Source organism: Trichomycterus rosablanca, chromosome 9 (assembly GCF_030014385.1).
Source record: "Trichomycterus rosablanca isolate fTriRos1 chromosome 9, fTriRos1.hap1, whole genome shotgun sequence".
In the NCBI taxonomy this organism is placed as follows: Eukaryota; Metazoa; Chordata; class Actinopteri; order Siluriformes; family Trichomycteridae; genus Trichomycterus; species Trichomycterus rosablanca.
This window is the reverse complement of record NC_085996.1, coordinates 32,430,947-32,457,263: the sequence shown is the minus strand read 5'-3', so window position 1 is coordinate 32,457,263 and position 26,317 is coordinate 32,430,947. Positions and strand designations below refer to the sequence as shown.

At 38.9% G+C, this 26,317-nt stretch overlaps 1 protein-coding gene and 1 non-coding gene across 5 annotated transcripts in view; both read right to left on the bottom strand.

The window, feature by feature from the left end:
* Positions 1-24,686, bottom strand: part of plcb1l (phospholipase C beta 1-like) — a 157,001-nt gene extending 132,315 nt beyond the window's left edge. For all 4 annotated transcript variants that reach the window (XM_063002252.1, XM_063002253.1, XM_063002254.1 and 1 more), the window contains exons 1-2: positions 24,411-24,686; positions 16,325-16,402 (exon numbers count right to left, since the gene is read on the bottom strand). In XM_063002252.1, coding sequence (XP_062858322.1) covers positions 16,325-16,402; positions 24,411-24,509 — 177 coding nt within the window. In that variant the 5' untranslated portion in view covers positions 24,510-24,686. The remainder of the gene's footprint in view (positions 1-16,324; positions 16,403-24,410) is intronic.
* On the bottom strand, positions 785-975 carry LOC134320974 (U2 spliceosomal RNA). The gene has a single exon (XR_010013780.1). It is a non-coding gene; the product is annotated as a U2 spliceosomal RNA (small nuclear RNA).
* Positions 24,687-26,317: the final 1,631 nt, after the last annotated feature.

Here is a 26,317-nt window from a genome sequence, read left to right as displayed (position 1 = left end):
CTACATGTTCCCACTCTTCAGGTGATTTATTGAAGCTTTACATTCAATACAATTTGATCTGAACTTACTTCCTGGCAGAGCTCATCAGTGTTTACAATGGATGCTTTCTTACCAACCTTAGCTCCAAGAACATGCCAGGCAGACTTCCTGAGAGCACACACACCGGTTGGCTAGGGCAGTTCATAATTTTAGTCGCCTGCATGGGCACAGGAACTGTTCCCACATCCTGTCTCCTTTTCCTTTGACATAAATTGGGCTCTGCCTTTTTCAAAGCAATAGAGAATAGTTCTCTGTGGTGGTCAGTTTCCTGATCTGAATATCTAAAGAGAGAAAATTAAGTCCAGCAAAGGCTTTTGATTTTCACAAAGCTTTCGAATCAGCACCCACTGAGCCTTCTCTGATTTAACTGATGCCCTCACTAAAGGAAGCTTACTATGTGCTTGGGGAGTGCTGATATATGGACAACACTATTAGGCCAAATGTCTCAAAACCCAAACAAAAATTTAAATAGTGAGAAACTACTAAAAAAAAAAAAAAAAAAATTTTATACTTTGTCATATATACATATACAGGTGTACAGTACAATGAAATTCTTTCTTCGCATATCCCAGCTTGTCTGGAAGCTGCGGTCAGAGCGCAGGGTCAGCCATTGTACGGCGCCCCTGGAGCAGACAGGGTTAAGGGCCTTGCTCAAGGACCCAACAGTGGATTTGATGGATTTGAACCACCAATCTACTGGTTGACAGCCCAAAGCTCTACCCACTAGGCTACCACTGTCCCAAAATGAGGGTGCACCGTGCCAGGAGGCAATGCAATACCTGGTCGATGCGTGGAGTGGACGGAGCAAGCCCCTCTTCCAACTTCTGGGCCTAAAAATCCATTTAATATATGGTCCTCGGGTAGAGGACGTATCAGAAATTAAACTGATAAGAACAGATACTACACTTGATCTTAGCCAAAAGGCCAAGAAGCGATAACAGTTATTAAGATTGAAGCCATGGTGCAATATTAGTGCTATCCAAATCAGTGCTATTTTTTTACATTACACATAAGATGGCCAAAAGTATGTGGGGACCCCTTTGGCTATTGGTCTGGCTATTTCAGCCACATGTATTCATAACAGACACATAAAATACAAACATACAAACTCAAGAGACCTTCAGTGTTAGTAAAATGTGTTGTACAAACATGTTAGCGGATGCCACCTTTCCTAAGTCAGTCAACTGTAAGTATCTGTTATTGTGAAAACATTACTGATTTTCGCTTGCCAACTGGTCGGCGCTAGATTTGCCGGCTCGGGAGCAGCTCAGCGTTTGCTCGGCGATTGAGAGCCGAATTTCGATCGCCAAGCAAACGATCAACAACTCGATCCGAGCGGACCGAAGAGAGATTTCAAGCATGTCAAATATCTGGATCCGATTCGCCCAACTGGCAATGAGTGCTATGTCGAACAGCCAATGAGAATGCAAGTTACAGTGTGAGGCACAACGCAGGGGAGGAGTTGTAAAAAGGTGGGACAGGGGTATAATATAGTTTATATCAGAATACATCGGCACACACACACGTTTTACAGTATTTCTGACCGTATCTTTCTCTACAAAACATAACACCAACGTTGAATTGCAAAAATTATTTATTAACCTCCAACTCACTATAGAACAATCCCTGCTGTTCATGTAGCCAAATCCACTCAGATTCATTTATTTTTTCTCTTTGATTTTATGCTGCACATCAGCGCACAAACTTTGATCACTCGCTACTTGTTGACGTGCATTTTTGGACATGGTATCTTTAAACCCCTCGTCAATTCTCGCGTTTGTTTTCGTGACAAAACGTAGTTTGGGAGACCAGAGAAGCTCGCCTGTGATTCCAGTTGGTGCTAGATTGTGTAGTGTGAAACCCCCTATCACCGATCAGTCGTGTAGTGTGAAAGCCACACCGACTTGAAAGACTCCCGACTTACAAGACTTACAAGAGCTCCAGTTGTGTAGTGTGAACTGTACAGTGACCTGACGACTTGGAAAGTCGTAGTGTGGCATAAATATACAGACATACCCCAGCAGAAAAATCATTTATAATCTAAAATTTAACCATGTAAACAATTATAAGATCTAAACATTTGTCTATCTCCACAGTGCCCTGCTCAAACTTAAACGCAAATGACCAAAATTATTCTTTATTCTGAGCTGAAGAAAACAACACCAAAAGCATTAAGGATGGTAAAATTCAGACCAGAATCACCTGATACATGATTACCAGGTTGGAACAAACTTGTCACTATTTTATATTTGAACCCTTCCCAATGGAAATGTCCTGAAACTAACAATGCTGTTCCATCATCATAATAATTGAGCTCAGAAAAATGTCAGATAAAAAAAACACAATAAATCTACTGAATCAATTATTTTAAGATTTTATTAAACAAAATATATTAAGTATATTGAATAATTAAATAAAGCACAAGCCGGGCAGCTAAAATGCCCACTGTGTATTTATTTATTTTTTTCTTCCTATTTTTCTGTCTGTCTCCCTCATTTTCATACTTATGCATGTATGTTAGATTCTGAGATCTTATCAATTTTAGGTAATATTTTTTTCTCACATCGTTTCTCTTCTCTGATGCCAGAACACAGAGCTAATCTGGCATGAAGCACATTTAAATTTAGGAATGTTGGCTGAGGATTTACACTTTGTCCATGTTAATAACGCTGAGTGAGAGGAAGAGGACCTGTCAGGCTAATCAGATACAAGTGCAGCACTGGGCAAAGGCAGCCTTTCAACTGCTGGCCAACAAAAGAAGAGGAGGTGGGTGGCACAGCTAGAGAAAAAAGGAGGCTTATTTTTAAATTACGGTAATGTATAGGAGGCATCAAGTTTTGAGCAGCACTGTTCTTCATCCAACAAATTGTTCTTGCAGTTGCATGAAGCTATTTGCTGACTATTTGTATTCATTTGGTTGTCTGCATTAAATACGTTTAAATTGTGATCTGATCATTACTCAAGTCATACATGACTGACAAACACAATCTGTTTCAAATCATAACAAGCAAACAGAAAAAATACTCCAAAAATTTCAATAAGGGCTGCCACTAACGACTATTTTTCTATCGATTAATCTATAGACTATTTTTATCGAATAGTCGAATAATCTAAACAATTAATTTCCTTCAAAAATATATATTATGGCATAATAATATGGCACAGAACTAAATGTAAACAGGGTTTGTGTCCATATTATTCAAGTGCTCCATATTAAACAAAGTGCAACATGTTTATGGCATTCTGTACACAAAGCAAAGTGCTTGAACTTATAGCAGAAATAAAATAGTTAGAGGTGAACACGTCTCATTAAGTCCAGCGTACAGTAACGACAGAATGAGCCCAGATTCTAACCTACACATTCACTCAAAACTTCTAAAGCAAATTCTAAGCAATGTAAACAAAGTGGTAAACATTAGGGAGCATTCATACAAGGAGCTTTTTGCACTTTGATCACCGCGGCAACCACAGAAATCGAGAGCCCAACGGAGCAAGTGCGTGGTGCGTGTGAATGCGCCCTAACTGAACTCGCTAAGAAGTACGGTATTCCAAGATCTCCGCGATTAAGAAGCTTAATGAAACAATATAGAAGTAAAAATGCCACCTTTTTGTTTTGTGCCAGTTTTAAGTATTCCCAAACTTTTGATGATTTGGGTCTTGTTAAAACTTTTAGCTTTTCTTTGAAAGCTCTCTACAATTGGCCTCTGACTGCTGCAGCATTTTTTAAGACTGTGCTTAATGCCGGCAACCAGTGACTGGACCAAATACGACTTAGGTCCTGCACGCAGTAGTGCTGAGGGAATCATATGAACACTTATATGAATGGAAACATTGTCAAAATTAAAAAGGATCATTTATAAGCATCGTTTAAAAAATGATGCATCGACTTAAAATATTGATGTCGGCCCATTTTTAGCGTTGAAGTCATCAACTTGGTCGACCAATCGTGGCAGCCCTAATTTCATCAAACAACATGAAGCTAGAAGTTTAGGATGTAGAGCTTTATTATACTACATTTACATCTGTGACACATAGGAGACACTTTATCCAAAGAGACTTACAATTATGACTGAATACAATACAAGCAATTAAGGGTTACGTTCCTTGTTTAAGAGCTCAACAGTGCCAACCAGGCAAGGATGTGTATTAAACCGCCAACTTTCTAATTACTACTCCAGTACCTTAACCCAGTGGTCCCCAACCACCAGTCGTGGTCCGTGGGTAATTTTTTAGTGGTCAGCATTGAAAGGATAAATAATTAAAGATCACTACAAAACCAATGAAAACACTAGTTCCATTTCCAACATCCTCTCTTTGTGAAGTGGGATTTTCTACAGTGACGGCAAACAAAACAAAGTTACGAAGTAGACTGGACATAAGGAACACACTTCAGGTGTTATTGTTTCCTATCACCCCTAGGTGGGAGCGTCTCATTGCAGTGAAAAAAGCTCAGGGTTCACACTGATTATCCGTCACTGGTGAGTAGTATCATTATGCACTTTGTGTTTTGTTTATGCTTGTCATATAATTTTATTTTAAATCCTCTCAGTCCCGCCGGCCTGTGAAACTACAGGGGTTGGACAAAATAACTGAAACACCTGGTTTTAGACCACAATAATTTATTAGTATGGTGTAGGGCCTCCTTTTGCGGCCAATACAGCATCAATTCGTCTTGGAAATGACATATACAAGTCCTGCACAGTGGTCAGAGGGATTTTAAGCCATTCTTCTTGAAGGATAGTGGCCAGGTCACTACGTGATGCTGGTGGAGGAAAACGTTTCCTGACTCGCTTCTCCAAAACACCCCAAAGTGGCTCAATAATATTTAGATCTGGTGACTGTGCAGGCCATGGGAGATGTTCAACTTCACTTTCATGTTCATCAAACCAATCTTTCACCAGTCTTGCTGTGTGTATTGGTGCATTGTCATCCTGATACACGGCACCGCCATTGGATGCACATGGTCCTCCAGAATGGTTCGGTAGTCCTTGGCAGTGACGCGCCCATCTAGCACAAGTATTGGGCCAAGGGAATGCCATGATATGGCAGCCCAAACCATCACTGATCCACCCCCATGCTTCACTCTGGGCATGCAACAGTCTGGGTGGTACGCTTCTTTGGGGCTTCTCCACACCGTAACTCTCCCGGATGTGGGGAAAACAGTAAAGGTGGACTCATCAGAGAACAATACATGTTTCACATTGTCCACAGCCCAAGATTTGCGCTCCTTGCACCATTGAAACCGACGTTTGGCATTGGCACGAGTGACCAAAGATTTGGCTATAGCAGCCCGGCCGTGTATATTGACCCTGTGGAGCTCCCGACGGACAGTTCTGGTGGAAACAGGAGAGTTGAGGTGCACATTTAATTCTGCCGTGATTTGGGCAGCCGTGGTTTTATGTTTTTTGGATACAATCCGGGTTAGCACCCGAACATCCCTTTCAGACAGCTTCCTCTTGCGTGCGTCCACAGTTAATCCTGTTGGATGTGGTTTGTCCTTCTTGGTGGTATGCTGACATTACCCTGGATACCGTGGCTCTTGATACATCACAAAGACTTGCTGTCTTGGTCACAGATGCGCCAGCAAGACATTCACCAACAATTTGTCCTCTTTTGAACTCTGGTATGTCACCCATAATGTTGTGTGCATTGCAATATTTTGAGCAAAACTGTGCTCTTACCCTGCTAATTGAACCTTCACACTCTGCTCTTACTGGTGCAATGTGCAATTAATGAAGATTGGCCACCAGACTGGTCCAATTTAGCCATGAAACCTCCCACACTAAAATGACAGGTGTTTCAGTTATTTTGTCCAACCCCTGTATATCTTATATGAAACCGGTCCGTGGTGCAAAAAAGGTTGGGGAAAGGACAGGAAATTGACTACTGGTGCTACTCTCTTTAGAAGTGGACATTTTGTAAAGATGACAACAAGAGCACCAACTAGGAGACAAAAAGAATGCAGGGATGAAAGGAAAATACCTTCTGTGTGTGTGTCTAAAATAAGATAAACACTAAAATTATCTTAATAGAGGAAAAACACAGAGAAAACCACTGGAGGACAGAAGGACAAAAGTTATTTTTAGAGGAAATGCACAATTACATGATTAAAGAAAAAAGGCAGTGAACATCAACAACCAAATCCTCATCCCAACTGTAAAGCATATGGGGGACAGTGGTGGCCTAGTGGGTAAAGTTTTGGGCTGTCAGTTAAAAGGTTGAGATTTCAAATCTCAGCTCTGCCATGAAGCCACTGTTGGACCCTTTAGCAAGGTCATTGTTATTGTTTCCTATCACCCCTAGGTGGGAGTGTCTTGTTGCAGTGAAAAAAGCTCAGTGTTCTCACTGATTATACGTCACTGGTGAGTAGTATCATTATGCACTTTGAGTTTTTTTTCTGCTCGTCATATAATTTTATTTTAAATTCTCCCACTCCTGTCGGTCTGTGAAATTATATCTTATATGAAACCGGTCCGTGGTGCAAAAAAGGTAGGGGACCGCTGCCTTAACCACTAAAGCTATCACTGCCCAGCACTAGAGTAAAGCACACAATGTCTTCTTAGATTTCAAATCTCAGCTCTGCCATGAAGCCACTGTTGGACCCTTAAGCAAGGCCCTTAATCCTCTCAGCTCCAGCTGCACCGTACTATGGCTAACCATGCGCTCTGTCCCCAGCTTCCAAACAAGCTGGGATATGCATAAGAAAGAATTTCATTGTACTGTACACATCGATGTGTAAATATGACAAATAAAGGCATTCTACTGGAGGGAAATAATGATTTTAAGCTTTTTTGATGCTGTTTGTAGTCAAAAGGTTCAGATTTATTACACTAGATGTTGCTTGTTAACTTCCAGTTATCTCTAGCTGTTATGTAATTATTATTGCATCACAACTGATTGCAAAGGTTAGCAGGCAGAAATAGGTAAAAGGGCTAAAGCTGTGCTTACAAGGGCATTTTCGGGCATCTGTTAGAATACACTTTAAAGAGACGAATACAGTGGTGGACAGTACACACATGAAAGCAAAAACCACAGTGTGTGTTGTGCTGGTATGAGTGGATCAGACACAGCAGCGCTGCTGGAGTTTTTAAATACCATGTCCACTCACTGTCCCCTCTATTAGACACTCCTATCTAGTTGGTCCAACTTGTAGATGTAAAGTCAGAGACGATCGCTCATCTATTGCTGCTGTTTGAGTTGGTCATCTTTAAGATCTTCTGAGGTGTTTAAAACTCCATCAGTGCTGCTGTGTTGTATCCACTCATACCAGCACAACACACACTAACACACCACCATGCAGACATTCATTTAAGGTATCAAACTACATAGTATATTAAGATTTGTTTGTTTATTATGATTTGAACATGCTTTACACTTTGGTTACATTTATGACAAGACAGATAGTTACAGGTTACACATGATTCATCAGTTCAAGTTCAATAGCAAACACTGACAGGCAATTTTGCATCTTCAATTCACCTAACTTACATGTCTGTGGCGTGTAGAAGACATGAAAACTCTACACAGAAAGAACCTAGACTGCTCCAAAAGAGAATCAAACCCAGGACCTTTTTGCCGTAAGGTGACAGGGCTACACACCAAGCCACCATAGTATACAACAAGAGCCACATTCGCTATTTAAACTTATTTAAATAAGTTTAAATAATAATTAAAACTTATTATTAAAACTTATTATTTTGTATAGTTATATTTATAATAGGAGAACAAATGCTGCAAATCTATCACCTTAAACAAGCTTCTGATTGGATGAAATCTACCAGCTATAAATTGAGCATGACTAAACTTTATTGTACTTTAATGAAAAGCATAAGACCTTACATACAATGATGAAAACAAGGGTCTGGTTTTTGTTTTGTTTTTTTTAAAAGCTTTAAGGTTTTAAAAATAGGCAGATCTGACTCTTTAATGTCTGTAGTATTAGACTAGGTTGTTCAACATGCCCATATGGACATCATGTTTGGTGTGCTTTTGAACATTGTGGTCTAGATTCCTGCACAAATGTACAACCCCAAATCAGAAAAAGTTGGGACAGTATGGAAAATGCTAATAAAATAAAAATACAGTGTTCCTTACATTTACTTTGACTTTTATTTGACTACAAACAGGATGATAAACACAAGATATTTTATGTTCTGTCTGCTCAAGTTCATTTCATTTATTAATATACCTCCATTCCTGCATTTCAGGCCTGCAACACATTCCAAATAAAGTTGGGACAGGGGCAAATTAGGGCTAGTAATGAGGTGAAAAAACTCAATAATGATGTGATTCCAAACAGGTGATGTCAACAGGTGATTGTAATCATGGTTTGGTACAAAAGCAGCATCCAGGAAAGGCTGAGTCTTTAATGAGCAAAGATGATCAGAGGATCTCCAGTTTGTCAACAAATGCATGAAAAATTGATTGAAATGTACCTCAAAGAAAGATTGGAAAGGGATTTGCATATTTCTTCCTCTACAGTGCATAATATCATTAAACGATTCAAGGAATCGAGAGGAATTTCAGTGGGTAAAGGCCAAGGGCCAAGTTTAAGCTGAACGCCTGTGATCTTTAATCCCTCAGACGGCACTGCATCAAGAACCGCCACTCAACAATAGCTGATATAACAACAAGTCATGCTGTCCCAAGTTTTTCTGATTTGGGGTTGTAAATAAATAAGCAAAAAAAGTTATTACTGGCATTATAAATACAGTGGGGGATTAGACAATCAACATAGCAAGGTTCAACCTTTTTAAATAAAACAAAAAAAGTGTGGTTTAGTTATATTTATATTCAATTTATCACCTTAAACAAGCTTCTGATTGGATGAAATTTACAAGCTGAAAGTTAAGCATGACTAAACTTTATTGTACTTTAATGGAAAGCATCAGACTTTAATGTACTTTAATGGAAAGAATAAGACTCTACTTTACTGACTCTACATACAATGAAACATCGTCAGTATCACAAATGGGTTAACTTGTTTTAGTAGTTCCAAATAACAATAAAATCTAAAAAATTGTTTTCTTTATAGATTCAACTTTTTACTCAAATTGTTACACAAAATATAAATAAGTAAAAATTCAAATGAAAAACAATGAATTAAATACAGGAACAATACAACAACAGAAGCATGTTCAGTCAGACTGTACATCATTTACATGTGTATGCAAACCATGATGTTGGCCTTATATGATAACTTCACCACATATAGAAACTTGGCTACATGATCTGTAACCAATATTCTTAGTATGCAAATTCAACATCTGCATGAAAATGTGACCTTAAAGTGTACGGTGTCAGTCCACTGTGTCAGTCCTGGTTAAATTCATAGAATACAAAGGGTGTATCAGTATGCTTAGGCTGTGGATGTTTAAAGTCCAGTACAGTTCGATCAGGCTAGACGGGATCCTAGAGAACGAAGAGAGGAACTGTGTGCTGCTTTTGAGGAATCTGAGGAATGTTGTGGCTTTGTGGGCACCCACACACACATATGGTCACTCACTACACCATGTACACCGCACATGCAAATAAATACAAACGCTTGCACTGTAAGACACAACATCTGTGCAGAAATATACACACAGATGGATGTACATCTGTGCAGGACCACAATGTTCAAAAGCACACCAAACACGATGTCCATATGGGCATGTTCAACATCCTAGTCTAATACTACAGACATTCAACAGTCAAATCTGCCTATTTTTAAAACCTTAAAGCCCTTTAACAAAGCCAGAGAAAATGGACCATTGTTTGCATTATTGTGTCTGTCATCCAAAGGCCAAAGATCAAGGGCGGCATATATGAGGTGCATGATTTCCCTGCTTTCTGTGCTGTTGTTCTTGGGAATAGTTTAGAGTAGGGCTGGCTCGATACCACTTTTTTATGTCCGATACCCATACCGATACTGCAAATTGAGTATCTGCCGATACCGATACCAATCCGATACCGTCATTTCTCCTCTCAAACAACTAAGCAGTAATAATACATGTCTCAATGCACCATGGTTAAACTAGCTATCTAAATAACAATGCTCAGACTGTGAAACAAATATTCTAAAGGAATAAATACAGAACCTACACCATCACACTTATGCAAAACTGTTTTTATTTTAACTTTTACACACAGAACATTTAGCAGCATTTACGGCGTGTCGTCCAAAGTGTCTACAATTGGAAGATCCGGATGTCAATCAAACGTGATGGACCAATTAGAATTGACGCAGAGTTGAGATTTTTTGTTAAAGTTCTGTCACGTTTTTAGATGATTAAACCCTGCTGGATTTTGAAGAGGACATCTGTGGCTAAACGGGAAACGGTGTAGTTTGTTTTATTTCATAACACTAATGGATTAATCGTTGAGGATGTGAGAGATCTCCAAGCAGGGACAAGACAGGTTTTCTTTATCTCAGGTGAGCGATGTATCATTTATAAAGTGATTTTTATTGTGTGTGAACAGTGTTTTTAGATGTGGCAGCAGTAGATGATTTTTTAAAATGCTAAAAGTTTAAATAGATCAGTGTGTTTTAATTTCTGAATGGCTGTTGCAGATGAGTTGTAGATCAGTGGCACATGTTAATGATGTCATCAAGAGTGAGTGGCAATAAACGGCACTCTGTTGGAACGTATCTTTGTGTGTTATTTGCTTTACACACAAACAATGGCCTTATTTACATTAAGTGCTATTTACATTAGGCAACAGTATCGGATCTGATTACACGTTTTTTTTCTTCCGATATCCGATCCAGTGATTTGGGCCAATCTCAGACTGATATTGATACAGAGTATCGAATCGGTGCCAGCCCTAGTTTAGATTAAAAAATTTGCACAAATTCTGGGATTAAGAAGCTTTTCTGGTTACAAATTTTATGAAGCCAAAACATGACTATCCTCCAAAAATATAGAGTTGGTCGCTATTTTCCTCACCTCTAGAAAGGTGTTCTACTTTTTTTTCCCCTCTTTTTTCCCCCAATTTTTATCCCCCAGTCTAGTCATGTCCAATTACCCTGATTGCGTCCTCTATACTGATTCGACCCTTCACCGCTGACTGAGGACGCCTCTCAACTGACTTGCACCTCCTCCGGTACGCACAGTCAGTACAGTCGAGTTCATACACCGACGGGCACTGTGCATGGAGGGCCACACCCCATCAGCATTATTCCTCAGCCCTGTGCAGGCGCCATCAGTCAGCCAGCAGGGGTCGCAGTTGCACCAGTATTTTTTACCCCTAACCCTGAACAACAGCCAATCGTTGTTCATACAGCCGCCCAGCCAAGTCGGAAAGGCAGAGCTGAGATTCGATACGATGTATTCAAAACCCCAACTCTGGTGAGCTAGCATACTTTACCGCTGCACCAACTGAGCGGCGAAAGGTGTTCTACTTGACTTCTGGACTTGGTGCATGACTGAACGTATTTGGACTTACCACGACCCTGATCTAAAGCAGTAAGTGATAATGATTTAGAAATATGATACTACAGGCAAGTAACCTCACAAATCTCAAGGCTGCCATTAGAGAAATAAAAACAGCTTTTTTAGTAACTGCTACGAGTTTAGTTCCAGGCATGCTTTCACTACAGAGTTTGCTGGTAAAAAATTAATTGCTATTTTATTATAGAATGTCAGTGATGCTGTAAAAACAATTACAATGCTTGGGTTTAGGACATTAAAGTGTCTGTTAAGATCTGACAAAGCTAAGGAGGACACCACTCAGCCAGAGATTACAGAAGTCCTTCTACTTATCACAAAAACCATTAGCTGACACTTTAGGGTAGAAGAGTGTCCTCACTCTCCTTTCTCTTACTCCCTTCGTATGCATTCATGTCTTTTACAATTTCAGATTTCTTTCTGTTGTACAGTTTGAAATCAAGTCAAGTTCTGAAGCTGCTAGGCAAGTCAAAGGATCTTAGTTCCTGGTTTTAGTTTCAGGTCAGTTTGGGGGAAACATCAGCACAGCCGGTCAACTGTGCAGCTTTAACACGCTGTGTGTGATATATATGCAAAATGGTAAATAAATTGTGCAGTGCGTTAGAAATGTATTTGCTTACATCCCTTCCTGATTTTTTGCATATTTGTCACACTTAATATTTTCAGATCTAAATCAATTTTTTAAATTAAAGAAAAAAAACTCTTATTTACCACCAAACGGTCCTGTGTAAAAATACATGAATGATTTTATTTTTAAAAAACTGCTCCTGCTCTACCCGAAGTTTGTTTGTTTTGACTGTAATCTAAAGTCTACTAGTCTCTGAATGCTAACAGCTTCATTATTTCAGTTTCATACCAAAATTAGAACAATGACTGTGTAGTATACAGCAACTAGGCATAGCATTATGACCACTGACAGGTGACGTGAATAACACTGATTATCTCTTCATCACGGCACCTGTTAGTGGGTGGGATATATTAGGCAGCAAGTGAACATTTTATCCTCAAAGTTGATGCATTAAAAGCAGGAAAATGGGCAAGCGTAAGGATTTGAGCGAGTTTGACAAGGGCCAGATTGTGATGGCTAGACGACTGGGTCAGAGCATCTCCAAAACTGCAGCTCTTGTGGGGTGTTCCCAGTCTGCAGTGGTCAGTATCTATCAAAAGTGGTCCAAGGAAGGAACAGTGGTAAACCGGCGACAGGTTCATGGACGGCCAAGACTCACTGATGCGCGTGGGGAGTGAAGGCTGGCCTGTGTGGTCCAATCCAACAGATGAGCTACTGTAGCTCAAATTGCTGAAGAAGATACCACAGCACACCTTCAGGGGTCTAGTGGAGTCCATGCCTCAACGGGTCAAAGCTGTTTTGGCAGCAAAAGGGGGACCAACATAGTATTAAGAAATTGGTCATAATGTTATGCCTGATTGGTGTATTTACATGTTAGCACAAGGCTTTTAAGTTAGTGGTGCACTGGCCTGATTCCTGATACTGGGCTCTTTACAGAAGTAGAGCATTACATGTTGTCAAAAGACACATGAAAGAAGTCTGGATCCTGGACATATTTCAAATAAATGTCGTTAGCCAATAAACTAACAAAACAGTGACACCAACCAAGCCAAACTACCTTAAAACTGCTTTCTAAAAGAAGAAATGTGCTTGCATCATCTAAAATCTCCTGACATCCAAGGTCATCCATGGGTCAGAACCACAAAATAGTCTCAAGCTATTCTCACAAAGAATTGTTTGTTTATTAGGATTTTAACATCATGTTTTACACTTTGGTTACATTCATGACAGGAACGGTAGTTACTCATTACACAAGATTCATCAGTTCACAAGGTTATATCGAGTGTCTCCAATTCACCTTACTTGCATGACTTTGGACTGTGGGAGGAAACCGGAGCACCCGGAGGAAACCCACGTGGACACGGGGAGAACATGCAAACTCCACACAGAAAGGACCCAGGCCGAGGATCGAACCCAGGACCTTCTTGCTGTGAGGCAACAGTGCTACCCACTTAGCCACCGTGCCACCCCCACAAAGAATTGCATTAAAGCAAAGTATTAATGTTATTGCTTGAAGGTCTATAAATAATCCTCTATCAATTTGCTGTTATTAAAATATCTCTGTTTACTCTCATTAATATATTATTTGTAAGTACAGTAAAAACACATTGTGTATAAACTTGAAGTGGACATGTGACCCAGAAATTAACGAACAAAAACTAAAGTTTATCGGTATGAAGCTCCTGTGTTTACTGTTCCGTTGATTACATCATTTGTAGAGACATTTAAGCAATAGAACACTTGAGGTCGTGTGTTATCGCGAATAACATCACGGCTGTGATTTGGTCGCAGGCACGAGCCGAAGGTGAGTGCCGTAGATCATCACAGCCGTGATGTTATTCGCGATAACACACGACCTCGAGTGTTCTATTGCTTTTATACTGTACAACAGTTTTTACAAAATAAAGAAAATAAATCAAAGAAGCACTGAATTTCATATTAAATATGCTTTAATATTGACAATACCTTCCGCCAAAAAGTAGTTCCACAACGAATATTAAGTTTAACACTACAAAGCAGACATCCCAAGTTGCAAAAACTCATTTCAGGGAGGTAAGAACAAGAAGAAGAAGAAAGCAAGAACCTCCGAAGGGAAAAAAAGAAATAAAAAACCTCTCGCACACACCAAAGGCTATGGATGAAAACAGAACTACTAGGGGCTTAACTAACTGTGCGCGTTACAAACACATTAATGTTCCCTACATAGTGCACTAGATTGTGTATCAGATCATGGATATATGTTCCCTACATAGTGCACTAGACAGTGAATTAGACAATTAGTTATGTTTCCTACACAGTGCGCTAGATTGTATATCAGATAACGGATTAAAAACGCGACCTGGAAAAAAGGCTGTGTTGCCTGCGTGCGCGTTTGTGTGCATGAAGCTTGTCGTTAATGGCAACGCGTCAGCGGAGTAATACCATTGTGGTGTGAAAAGACCGTGCTGTTATCACGAATATCAGCACGTTTAGAACGCTTCTCAACCAATCAGATTGTAAGGTCGGAACTACCTGTTGTATAATTCAATACAAAACACCCAACACTGATCTACACTTTCCATCTGGTTTTGGTGCAAGTAACATCAAAATATTTTTTAATCTACATTTTAATAATCTTTTAATCTGGCCCTGAACTGATTCAATAACCCTGTGTTAAGGGGTACAATACAGAAATCTTTATTTCATTTAATTAATTACTCACAGAATACTATAGCTAATCATTTCCTTTAGTGGATCAATGCATTTTGGCTCACACATTACAGTTTCTCAAAGCGATGACATCATAACTTTGGCTTACATCTGTCAGCAGTTCAGTCAGCACTGTTTGTCCTAGCCTGGCTGGCCTAAAGTGCCCCTTAGCAAGCGACACGAGGAGCAATAACTAAACAATGTCTATTTGACTTATTAGTATTTGCATAAGTTTGCAGAATTTACATGCTGTATATACTTCATAATAAATGAATCCAGGCTATTGTTGTATTTGCTAGTGACCTATTGGCTGTATGCTAATAAACCCCTGTGTATCCAGTGATCATGCAGTGTGTATTATTTAAAGATCAGATTGCATGACTGTGTATAAAAACTTATTTCAGGCTCTACCACAACAAAGATCCCCCCCCCCCTTTCACCAGGAAGATCCACTGCTTGTACTAAGGGTCTGTTTCAGCAACCTGATCAGCTTGTGCAGCAAAATCCATTTAAAGAAATGAATGGCTTAAAGGACCAGACTCTGACATGCAAGACGGGACTGTTAGCTTCAATGTCTTCATATAATGTGAGACAATATTCAGCCATACACCGATCAGGCATAACATTATGACCACCTTCTTGTTTCTACACTCACTGTCCATTTTATCAGCTCCACTTACCATATAGAAGCACTTTGCAGTTCTACAATTACTGACTGTAGTCCATCTGTTTTTCTACATACCTTTTTAGCCTGCTTTCACCCTGTTCTTCAATGAACAGGACTACCATAGGACCACTACAGAGCAGGTATTATTTAGGTGGTGGATCATTCTCAGCACTGCAGCGACAATGACATGGTGGTGGTGTGTTAGTGTGTGTTGTGCTGATATGAGTGGATACGACACAGCAGCGCAGCTGGAGTTTGTAAACACCTCACTGTCCCTGCTAGACTGAGAATAGTCCACCAACCAAATATATTCAGCCAACAGCACCCAGTGGGCAGTGAGTGTAGAAACAAGGAGGTGGTTTTAATGTTATGGCTGATCAGTGTATGTATGTGAACACATGACTATAAGCGTGTTGGACATCACATTTCATTCAGTGAGCATTAATTTTAAGTTGGTGTCCATTTAGGAAGAGGTATGACGCACAATCTATGTCCCAAGTTATCTAAAAGTGTTATTTGGGTTTAAAGTCAGAGCTCTGTAAAAGCCAGTGGAATTCCTCCACACAAAACTCATCAACCATGTCATGAGGCCACACCTTTTGCACATGGTCACAAAAATAATGGAACAGGTAAGAGCCTTTCCCTGTTGCCACAAAGCTGGAAGCATATCAATTTGATATTTAATATAAATACTGTTATACTGTTTGCAATGGGCGTGTCTAAAACACCTGTACTTAATATTCAAAATAAATGTCCAAATACATTTAATTCATTTCAATACATCTCATACTTGGTCTATTTAGAATAAATCATAATTTTGTTTGGCTCATTATTGGTGAATGCTGTACTGCACTATAATTACATTCTCAGGTCTGAAGCTGAACTAAGTCGTAAAATAACATCAGACAACTTCTAATAATGACACTTTCTTACCTTATACTGATCAGTCCAGTACAGAAAGTAGCCATTAGGGTCGACCCGTAACGTCACAGGAGTCACTGTGGTGGAGTCCTGTAAACACAAAGACAGGAGTGTTTGAATTGGGACGTTTGGTTTTTGAAAAGTGGGTAATGTTGCCTCACAATCATTTCAGATTAATAAACTTAATCTTACCAATGACCTATATCACTTAAGCACAACTTCCCAAAATCAGTGAAGTGGCATCAACAAGGTATTCACCAGAAAATGAATAAAGTGAAACATTGTAGTACCCATGACACTGCCCTGAATAAGAGCATTACTGAACATTTGGCCCCATAAAAAAGGACGTAAATATGCCTAATAAGATGACTGTAGATGGCCCTATCTCTGTCCACTCTGTTATGATACCACATATGGTGTACTGCATTACGACAAAAAACCAACAGTCCAAACTGGGAAAATCTGTATTTTTAAATCCAAAGCAGAACATTTGATCTAACATCTGTTCACCAACAATTGTTGATAGGTTGCTTACCTTAGCTATCCACTTTATTACAGGATTAAGTAATGTTGTTTACTGTCATTGCTGTACTGTTTATAATGTTTGTTCAGAGCTAGTAACAATGGCAAAAATCAGTTATTTTCACCAAGTACCTCGGCTTATGCTCCTTGATAGGATAGAACGGACTAAAGCCACTGCTGCTTGGACTTTAAGCCTGTTTAAATGGTTTGGGCATCTCATAAGGCTTTTCCTTTATTGTATACCATTAAAGCTGTCCAAGGCATATATCAGGACCCACAGGAGGAATTATAAATCACAGATAGCTTGGGAGTGTTGGGATAGCTTAACATGAGGTGCTGAAATCTGAGGCCAGAGGTAGAGATGTTTATACTGACCTTCTATATCTGCTGTCACCTCAAATGAAATTCATACAATGGAAAATGAGCAGATTGAATGACAAAAGATTAAATATTCTGAGCATTTGTTAACCACAGTTAACCTCTAAAATATACAATAGTATATCCTCCAAACACAATTAGCTAGGTAGCTAGCTTGTTAAATAGCTGAAAGGTTTTCCAGTAACCAACTTCTCACTCACTTTCTTAACCGCTTATCCAATCAGGATCATGTTGCTGGAGCCTATCCCAGCTTTTCAATGGGCGCAAGGCACACAGTAACACCCTGAACGGGGCGTCAGTCCATCGCAGGGCAGACACACATACACACACCCATTCACCTGTAGGGCAATTCAGTGTCTCCAATTGACCTGATTGCTTGTTTCTAGACTGTGGGAGGAAACCGGAGCTCCTGGAGGAAACACACACAGACGCAAACTCCACACAGAAAGGACCCCGACTGCCCCGCCTGGGGATCAAACCCAGGACCTTCTTGCTGTGAGGCGCCAGTGCTACCCACCGAGCCACCGTGCGGAGTAACCAACTTATTCTCTTATATTTTGTTTGATTTTTATATGGAATTGAGCTTTAATATATTGATCCTGGTTTGTAAAATCACAAACAGAACTTATATGTTATGTTCTATTAATTATTTGTCAGGTAAGAACAACATGGTTTATGTCATTCGCCAATGCCATTTGGTTTATTTGCAATACATCTTTTAGCAATCTGTGTTCAACTGCCATATGATGTTGCATTAAAAAGGGTTAAAAGATATGGTGGCATGTTTTGTGTCTCAAAGAAAGCTTTGTCATGAAATACAGAGATTTTTCAAGAGAGGCTATCTATGACAACTATTCTCCCAACATACTAGTCAACTGAATTAGCCATTTTACACTCCTGGTATATGTTGAAGTACCTTGATTATAGACTTGTTAAAATGTATAATGAAGCTTACAATGTTGAGAGAGTAACCTTCTTCGTGAATCAGAAACGGATGAGGAAAAACAGCTGAAATTATTTTAAGAAAGAAGCTTGGAATCTTGCTCAAACCTATTTTGAGTTAAACACACCACCCAGTGTGACCTCTGTCCTTCGCCAGCATTTGAATATGACAGCAGCGATCTCATGTTCTGCCATATGATGCAGCGTTGCTAGCTAATGCATCTTTACATAGCAACCAAAGATATTATTGGCTACTTTTGAAAAACAACCACTTATTTTGCAGAGTTATGTTGCAAAAATAACAGTGATTCTTCCAGCATGATGCTGTTGTCCTGGATTCCAAAAGACAAGGAATGATGGCAGAACAAAACCGAGCTGAGGTCAATACAACAAGCTGTAGCCGCAACGAAAGAAGCTGAATGGAAATGGCAGCTATAAACAGCGGTCGGTGTGTGCCTCATTCAGTGCCTGTGGCTGAATGGGACCTCGGGCTAGTTTGGTATTTAATAGGAATATGCCCACCTTTAAAAAAAAAAACCAGTGCAACAAAAGCACCGATGCTCGCCCGTCCTTTGGCTAGACGTGAGAATGAGGGCAGACTTGTAACTTAATCTTTTTGCACTTTAGATTTCCTGCATTAAGACACAGATAACGATGCTCATGCTCAGCATAGACTTACTACAGGGGCCTGAATGCTTCTATTTCAGGTAACATGGCTCACTTGCACACATCCATAATGAAACCAGGGAGAGAGAGGTGAAGTTGAAGACGGAGCAAGTGTCGAGTTAATTGATCCTTCTGATACATGTAAGGGAATTCAAAAGGGGCGAGTTGCTTCAGTCTGCAAGGGGCATCCAGCTGAAAGTGGGCAGCTCTGTGAAAAATCAATCTTGAAAAAAGACCAGCCATTTAAGAGGAATAAATGTTATTTGGTAGGCACTGAATAACCAAAACCCCAGAGGCAGTGTGCCAGGAATGATCACAGTGTGTGATCAGTGGCTCTTAATGCTTTTCAGAATAGGTTGAACAGGATATGTGGGCCAATTATTAACATCCTGTGAATTTGAGATAACACTCAATGATGCACAACATATAGTTGTTTGTAGAGTGAAAGAACACAATTTATTTACTGAAAAATGTGAAAACACTGGAGTTATTCTCCTTCATTAGTAAGTCTGGGTACAAAAATCAATGCCGTGTTAAAACAAGTATGTGCCTAATAATTGCACATTTAGGTATGTTGGGACAAAGCTGATCCTCAATTTTTTCTTGAAGACGAGTAATGTAATTACATGGACAGTAAGTAAAAGTTTATTCCACCAGCAAACTCATGGTTTGGAGGGTACAAGCAAATGCTTTGTAGGTCAGAATAATTGTGTTTACCTAATGTGTGCAGTTCCAAGAAGGCAATGTAAAAATGCAACAAAAGGGTGATGTGTGAGTATTTGGGTAGATTTACAACCAAAGTGTGGTATGAGAGAGAAAACCTGTAACAAACAGCTGCAGTGGTAAGCTCTCAGGACAACAACGAGCAGGTAATGGAATAGTTCAACAATATGCATGATGGGGTCGGGTTGGGGACGAGCACAAAGTGATTGCTGGTTATCGAGACATAGTCAGAGGTAATTCCTTGATTTAGGAAGGCATCTGCAGAAGTTAGGGTTTACCTTTAACTGATATTCATGCACCCGGAGAATGAAGGTAGAAAGGCAAAAGAAAATACATCTTGTTGGACAATTATTATACAATAATTTACATGGCCAACGCTGTTAAACATGAAACAAGAGTGTGGAAGGTAAAGGGTAAAGCATTTATTTAAGCTACTTCTACACAAATAATTTCATATTGCACAATGTACTCCAAAAAGGCAAGCAAGACAAAGAGGTTTAAAATGGAACTTTGAAAAAGAGCTGCTGGATATGTGGACTGGAGCAGTGCCATAAGAGGGCCCACACCCACATCAGAAGCATACTGGGAAAACAAGGGGAAGAGCAGAACGCCAAATGCTGCTACAACCCGGCAGCTTAATACTTATTACACTGCCTACACACAAATGCTAGAGGGCAGTGAGAAATTACACCATGAAGGCCAATTTATTACTTTGTGGTGTTTTGATGTGTTTCCAAAAAATGATTCATGTTTTTGTCAGTCTTTGTGTAATTCACAATGAAAACGTAGGTATAGGCTTAATGATATATGGGACAGCTCGCATAACAATAAACACCTATTTGTTTGCCCCTATGTGCACAATATGGTTCAAACCAAACAGCAAAAAACATCTGAACAAAATACAGTGGCTCTGGTATCACCCAAAACTTTGGCCAAGAGGCAAATCCATAGCATGGCACTCATGTAAAGTCAGTTTAGAGCAATAAATCCACATTCTGCATGTTATTGAAAGCAAAATTCAAATTTCACAGTGACTGGAGGTCAGGACTGAACCAGCGGTGTATAAAGTATAAAGGTAAAAGTATCTTACCAGAAATCTACTTTAATGCAGTGGTGTATAAGGTGTACTTGGGTAATAGTCTTGAAGTATCTGATGTTTAATGTACTTAAGTATGAAAAGTAATTTTCTGATATTAAATGTACTCAAGTATTAAAAGTAGAAGTACAAAGAAATGCTGTTAATAAAAATGCAAGCGGTCAGAATTTTGAAAAAATATGAAGATTGTTCTTTTAAGCCTGTAAACCACCTTAACAATGGAGCCTACCCTACACCTACAGAAAAATGAGGTCTTCACAACATAAGAATTTACAGAACAAAATCAACAACAGGTGATTGTAATCATGATTTGGCATAAATCATGTTCATAGGAAAGGAAGGTTTTATTTTATTTAATATCAGAAAATTACTGTTGATACTCAAGTACATTGAACATCAGATACTTCAAGACTTTTACTCAAGTAATATTCTAAGAGGTGACTTTTCTTCTATCAAAGTACATTTCTGGCAAGATACTTGTACTTTTATTCTTTATACACTACTGGATTAAACCCAGGTTTCACTCAACCAGTTGCGCTACTCCAAAGGCCCTTTAGGTGGTTATGTAAATGTTTTAAAACAAATAAAAGTACAATATGGGGGGTGCAAAAATAATGCCACTCCAATTTGATTTGGATAGAAGAAAACTAAACCTGTTCAGTTACACCAAGCAGTCCAATTAATGTTTCTCTTAACTTTTTTTAGCCTGTGACCCTATTAAAGCTTAACATTTTTCTAACCCCACCACAACCCTATAGACATAAATTTGTCAAAATTTTAAGCATTCAACTTAAATCAATTTGATTACTGCTGGTTGTACATTAGAAATACCACACTACCCATATTCCCACACATACAAGGCAACAAATCTTGTTTAACCACCCAAACGTGAAAGATCACACATGAGCTCCTAATAACAAATTACTGTACTTTTATGCAAAGGTCACTTACATTGTGTGTAGCCACTTAGCCGCTAGCTATACAAAGGGAAAGACACACCCACCAGCAGCAAGAAATGTTGACATGTACTATCAGTCATAATGCATTTGGGATGCAAATGCAGACCATGCCTTGAACTATAGTTGATGTGGGGTGATTATGAGTTAGGATGGGTAACATATAAAGGTAGTCAATTAGGAGTTTGGAGGACTTTCAGCCGTGTCCTTTCTCCCAAACCTTATTTATTCCATAACTGCATTTATTATAAGAGCATAGCTAAGGCTTGAAATATTCAGCCTTAAAAGACTTCAAAGGCAATGAATGCTAAAAACCTTTAATAATTGTTTAAATATATTACATACATTAGTTTAATCTGCCTATAACTTTATATAATTTTGCCATTTGGATCACAGGCAACCCCAAGTTTAAAAGCCACAGGTATACCAAACATCTGCTTTAAAACCCGGCTTGAGTTCATATTTAGCATTAAGCCCTCAACACTATTTTTAGCAGAGCTGAATTTGCGTACTGCAATCACAAAACATGACAGAGCTGCTATTTGATGCTATTTAAATTCACATTCAGTTATGTTACTTTTTTACACACATATTCTTTGTCAGCCCAGCAAAGTATTTGACAGCCCTCAGGTTAAATATTATCTGCTTATCTCTTTAGCATGTTAGCATGTTACTAATCTGTTAAGTGAAAACAAGCACTTTCCAGTAAAATGGTGTCATATTCATGATAAACAAACTATATTTAGCCTTGTACAGTACATAATACATCCAACTACCACCCAAGTCCACATGTCAGGTATACTTTAGATACGTGGGAAACATTGTAGTAATATTCATAACATATTTATTGATATTATCTTTGTATTATTAATTGTTTTTGTTAGCGTCTTTGGGTTTTGAAAAGCGCTATATAAATGTGATTTATTATTATTATTATTATTATAGGCTACTGAGGCACTGTTTAAATACAGACTGCCAATATCCAGTTTGATGTAATCAGCCACTGTTGTGTAACCTGACATGTTCGTGCATCAGAACTGAACACACACACACACACACACACGCACACACACACACACACACACACACACACACACACACACACACAGGCCTACTGTAGTTAAAGTCACAGTATGTAAATTTGGGGAATTTGGACACCTCTCTGGCAAAAAAATAAAGCTGACAGGAAAAAAAAACGTCTGGTAATGTCACAATGTCACCTTTCTGCTTCCATCACTGTGTGGCTTAATCTGTTAGTTGCAGGCGGCAAATCAATGACCATTTAATTAATATTTTATTAATGCCCAAGGTTGTGATGTTATTCCATGATGATGTATGAGTCAGTAAATATTGCACGGCAATTTAAAATACTTGAAGTGGAATTCAGCAGATACATTAAAATGCAACTGTAAGATGCCTCTAAAAGTCTAAAATAAGAGCTTAATCTCAGAGCCGTTGGGTTTTATACATTACAGCATTAGACAAAACTCAAATATTATTTTAATATCTACTGATCTGATTTTTCACAGTAAAGCTGCGCACAACATTGACTTGCAGTAACTTAGTGAGGTCCTCAAACGCCGAGTACCACAAAGTTAAGTACTGCAGCTTTAAATAACAACAGCTGATCATTAAGAGTGTTTTTTTCTGTTGCACTTGCTTTTGCTGAATATGCAGTTTGCATGGTGCAACAAGCTAATGTAACTGGCTATAATTAACCTTTTAAACTCCTACAAAACATATTACAGTTTCAGTGCAACAGTACACCTGGAACACTATGTACCCTCATTATAAATACTGTGATATTCAAATATTATGGTGTCAAACTTAGGTTATACAACTACTTAAAAATAAGTTCAATTAGGTTATACAACAAACAAGCTGGCCTCTACAGATAATGATAATGTATTAAATTACAATATTGAGCACTGAAGGTGGTCAGGTGGAAAAGTGGTCTATTACACTAGCCCACCATCACTGGCCAGCCGGCATCTACACAGACATTATTGTGATGGATTGGCACCCTGGCAAGGTCGTTCCTGTCTTGCGCCCAGTGTTTCCCAGCGAAACCTAACCAGGATAAGCAGATGATGAAAATAAAATTTAAAAAAATAAGAAGAAATCAATGTAAAACCAATTGAGATTCTTAAAAAATTCTTGACAATTTTTGTTACACTTAACACTCACACAAAATGTTTACACACCTGCTTATCTCAGACAAATTTCAACATCATATAAATGTCATTCAAAATAAAAACAAAACATTTGAAAATAATTAAAAGCTAGTTGCACTTACGAGGGTCTAATCTTTGCAACAGTATTAAATATTTAACCAAGGCTCTAGTCCATTAAGATACAGATTAATTCCACATTTAATAGGGTAAATAATATAAACAAGCAAGCTGCTCCTGTAGTTAAAAGCAGAGAGTTTGAAGGAAATCTGAAGAGGAAATAAAGTATATAATGCTCCAATACACTGCACATCATGCATATATCAGGTGGTATTATAATAAAACAGTTTGGTTTTTTTTTTTTTTTGGGGGGGGGGGGGGGGGGGGGGGCTGTCTATAAGCATAATTTTAAAGTGTTCTTACATTTAATTACATTGTTTTTTCTGTTTTTAATGGTTTTCTTTAGATTTGGTTCATGTTGTATCAGGAGGTAGATGTTACCTGGTGTAGGGCACAAATGAGGGCACAAATAAGTTTCGAGTATAAAATCATGCTGCAACAGCACCGACAGGACAGCATCTACATCTGCATAAACTAACCACTGCAAGTGAGAAACCAGTGAAACAGCTGGAGCTGGTACTTACATCCTCCCATTTCATGAATTTGCTCCCTTTCACCAAACTCTCCGGTACTGTGACGGGTTTGAGCTGGAGAGCGTGAACTCCAGGCTGTGCACCCGCCATCTGAGCTCATGCACCGAACACACGAGTGTCACTTTTCCGCCGTCTGTAACAAGTCAAACATTCAAAGAAGCAAAAGTGGTACTAGTTCCAGTCCATGTGAGCCCGGAGCGCGTTACTTCCCACGCTGTAAGATATCAGCTGTGTGGGCGCTGAATTTCCAGCACTGAAGAAGGATGGTACCTCACACACACACTCACAGAAACCGACACACACATGCAGGGTTAGTGGTTCGTGCGGAGTGAGAACTGAGTTAGTGAGGGAGTGAATGGGTGAGTGTGAGGAGTGTATCAGTGCGAGATTGAGCGAAAGCGCTTCTCTATTTATGATCAGTGAGAGCAGGAGGATCTGGAAAGTAGCGCCGCCCGGCGTGAACACCCGCACATCTCTTATTCATTTATTATTAATAAATCTAAAGTTCTAATTAGTAAAAACCCCAGAGTAGAGGCCATAAAGTGAACATGGGGTGGGAGAAGGGAATAAATCTACCTGGGTGTAGAGGGATTGGGGTTTCCTGCCAGTCTAAAACATTCCTGCCATCAATAACTGATGGGAACACTGATGGATCCAAACATTGCAAAGCTAGTTAGTGGAATATGGTTATTTATAATTTGTACATCAGTATATTAAAGAGGAGAATTTTTTTTTACATATTTACATATTGGGGGAGGGGGGTTCCCCCAATATATAATAAAATTACATAACTGAAAAAAACACATTTTTATAATTTATCATGTGTCATGTAGAACCATATGAATTGTCCAATTATCCATGTTTGATAGCAACCTTTATTTATTTATTTTTGAATATTTATTTATTTATTTATTTTCATTAAATTCTTCATCCTATTCTGAATCACAGGGGCTCAGGTGTCACAGTGAATGGGCAAGCCATAGCCTAGTGGTTAAGGTACTGGACTAGTGATCAGAAGGTTGCTGGTTCAAGCCCCACCACTGCCAGGTTGCCACTGTTGGGCCCTTGAGCAAGGCCCTTAACCTTCAGACTGTATACTGTCAGTGTAATGTAAGTCGCTCTGGATAAAGGCGTCTGCTAAATGCCTAAAATGTAAATGTAAACACAGGTTGCAAGGTGGAAATATTATCATCCATCATTTATAATTATGTAAAAAAAAAAAAGTGTTTGCCCTTTACCCTATTTCTTCTATTCTTCTATTTTTTTTCTAATTTGTCACTTTATTATTTCAGATCTTCCAACTAATGATAATATAGGATATAACACAAGTGAACACAAAATGCAACTTTTAAATAATCATCCTGTTTACTAATAATAAAGAATTATTCAAAACCTTTATCAACCATGCAAAAAAGTCATTGCCTCACTGAACCTAATAACTGGTTGTGACACCCTTGGCAGTAACAACTGCAATCAAACGTTTGCAATAACTTTTAATGAGTCTTTCACAACCTTGTGGAGGAATTTTCTCTTCTTTGGAGAATTGGAGTTAATTTGAGCATTAACTACCCATTTAAGATTCTGCCATAGCATCTTAATGGGATTCAAGACAGGACTTTGACTAAGTCACTCCAACGGTGTTCAATAATGACTCTGTGAATGCCGCTAAAGCTCCATAACAGACCTCACACAAGGGCAACGTCTTGTTACAATGAAGTTGCAGCTATTTCATTTATTTCATAGAAATGATTTTATATAATTTAAATTGGTCATTAGGTGGCATGTCCACATACTTTTGAACACAGTGTAATTTCTTGAGTGAAATGATAGCATCAGTTCCATTTCCTGGATGTTTTGTAGACTAATAGCAAAGTTATTCTTCAGAAATGGCCATATTG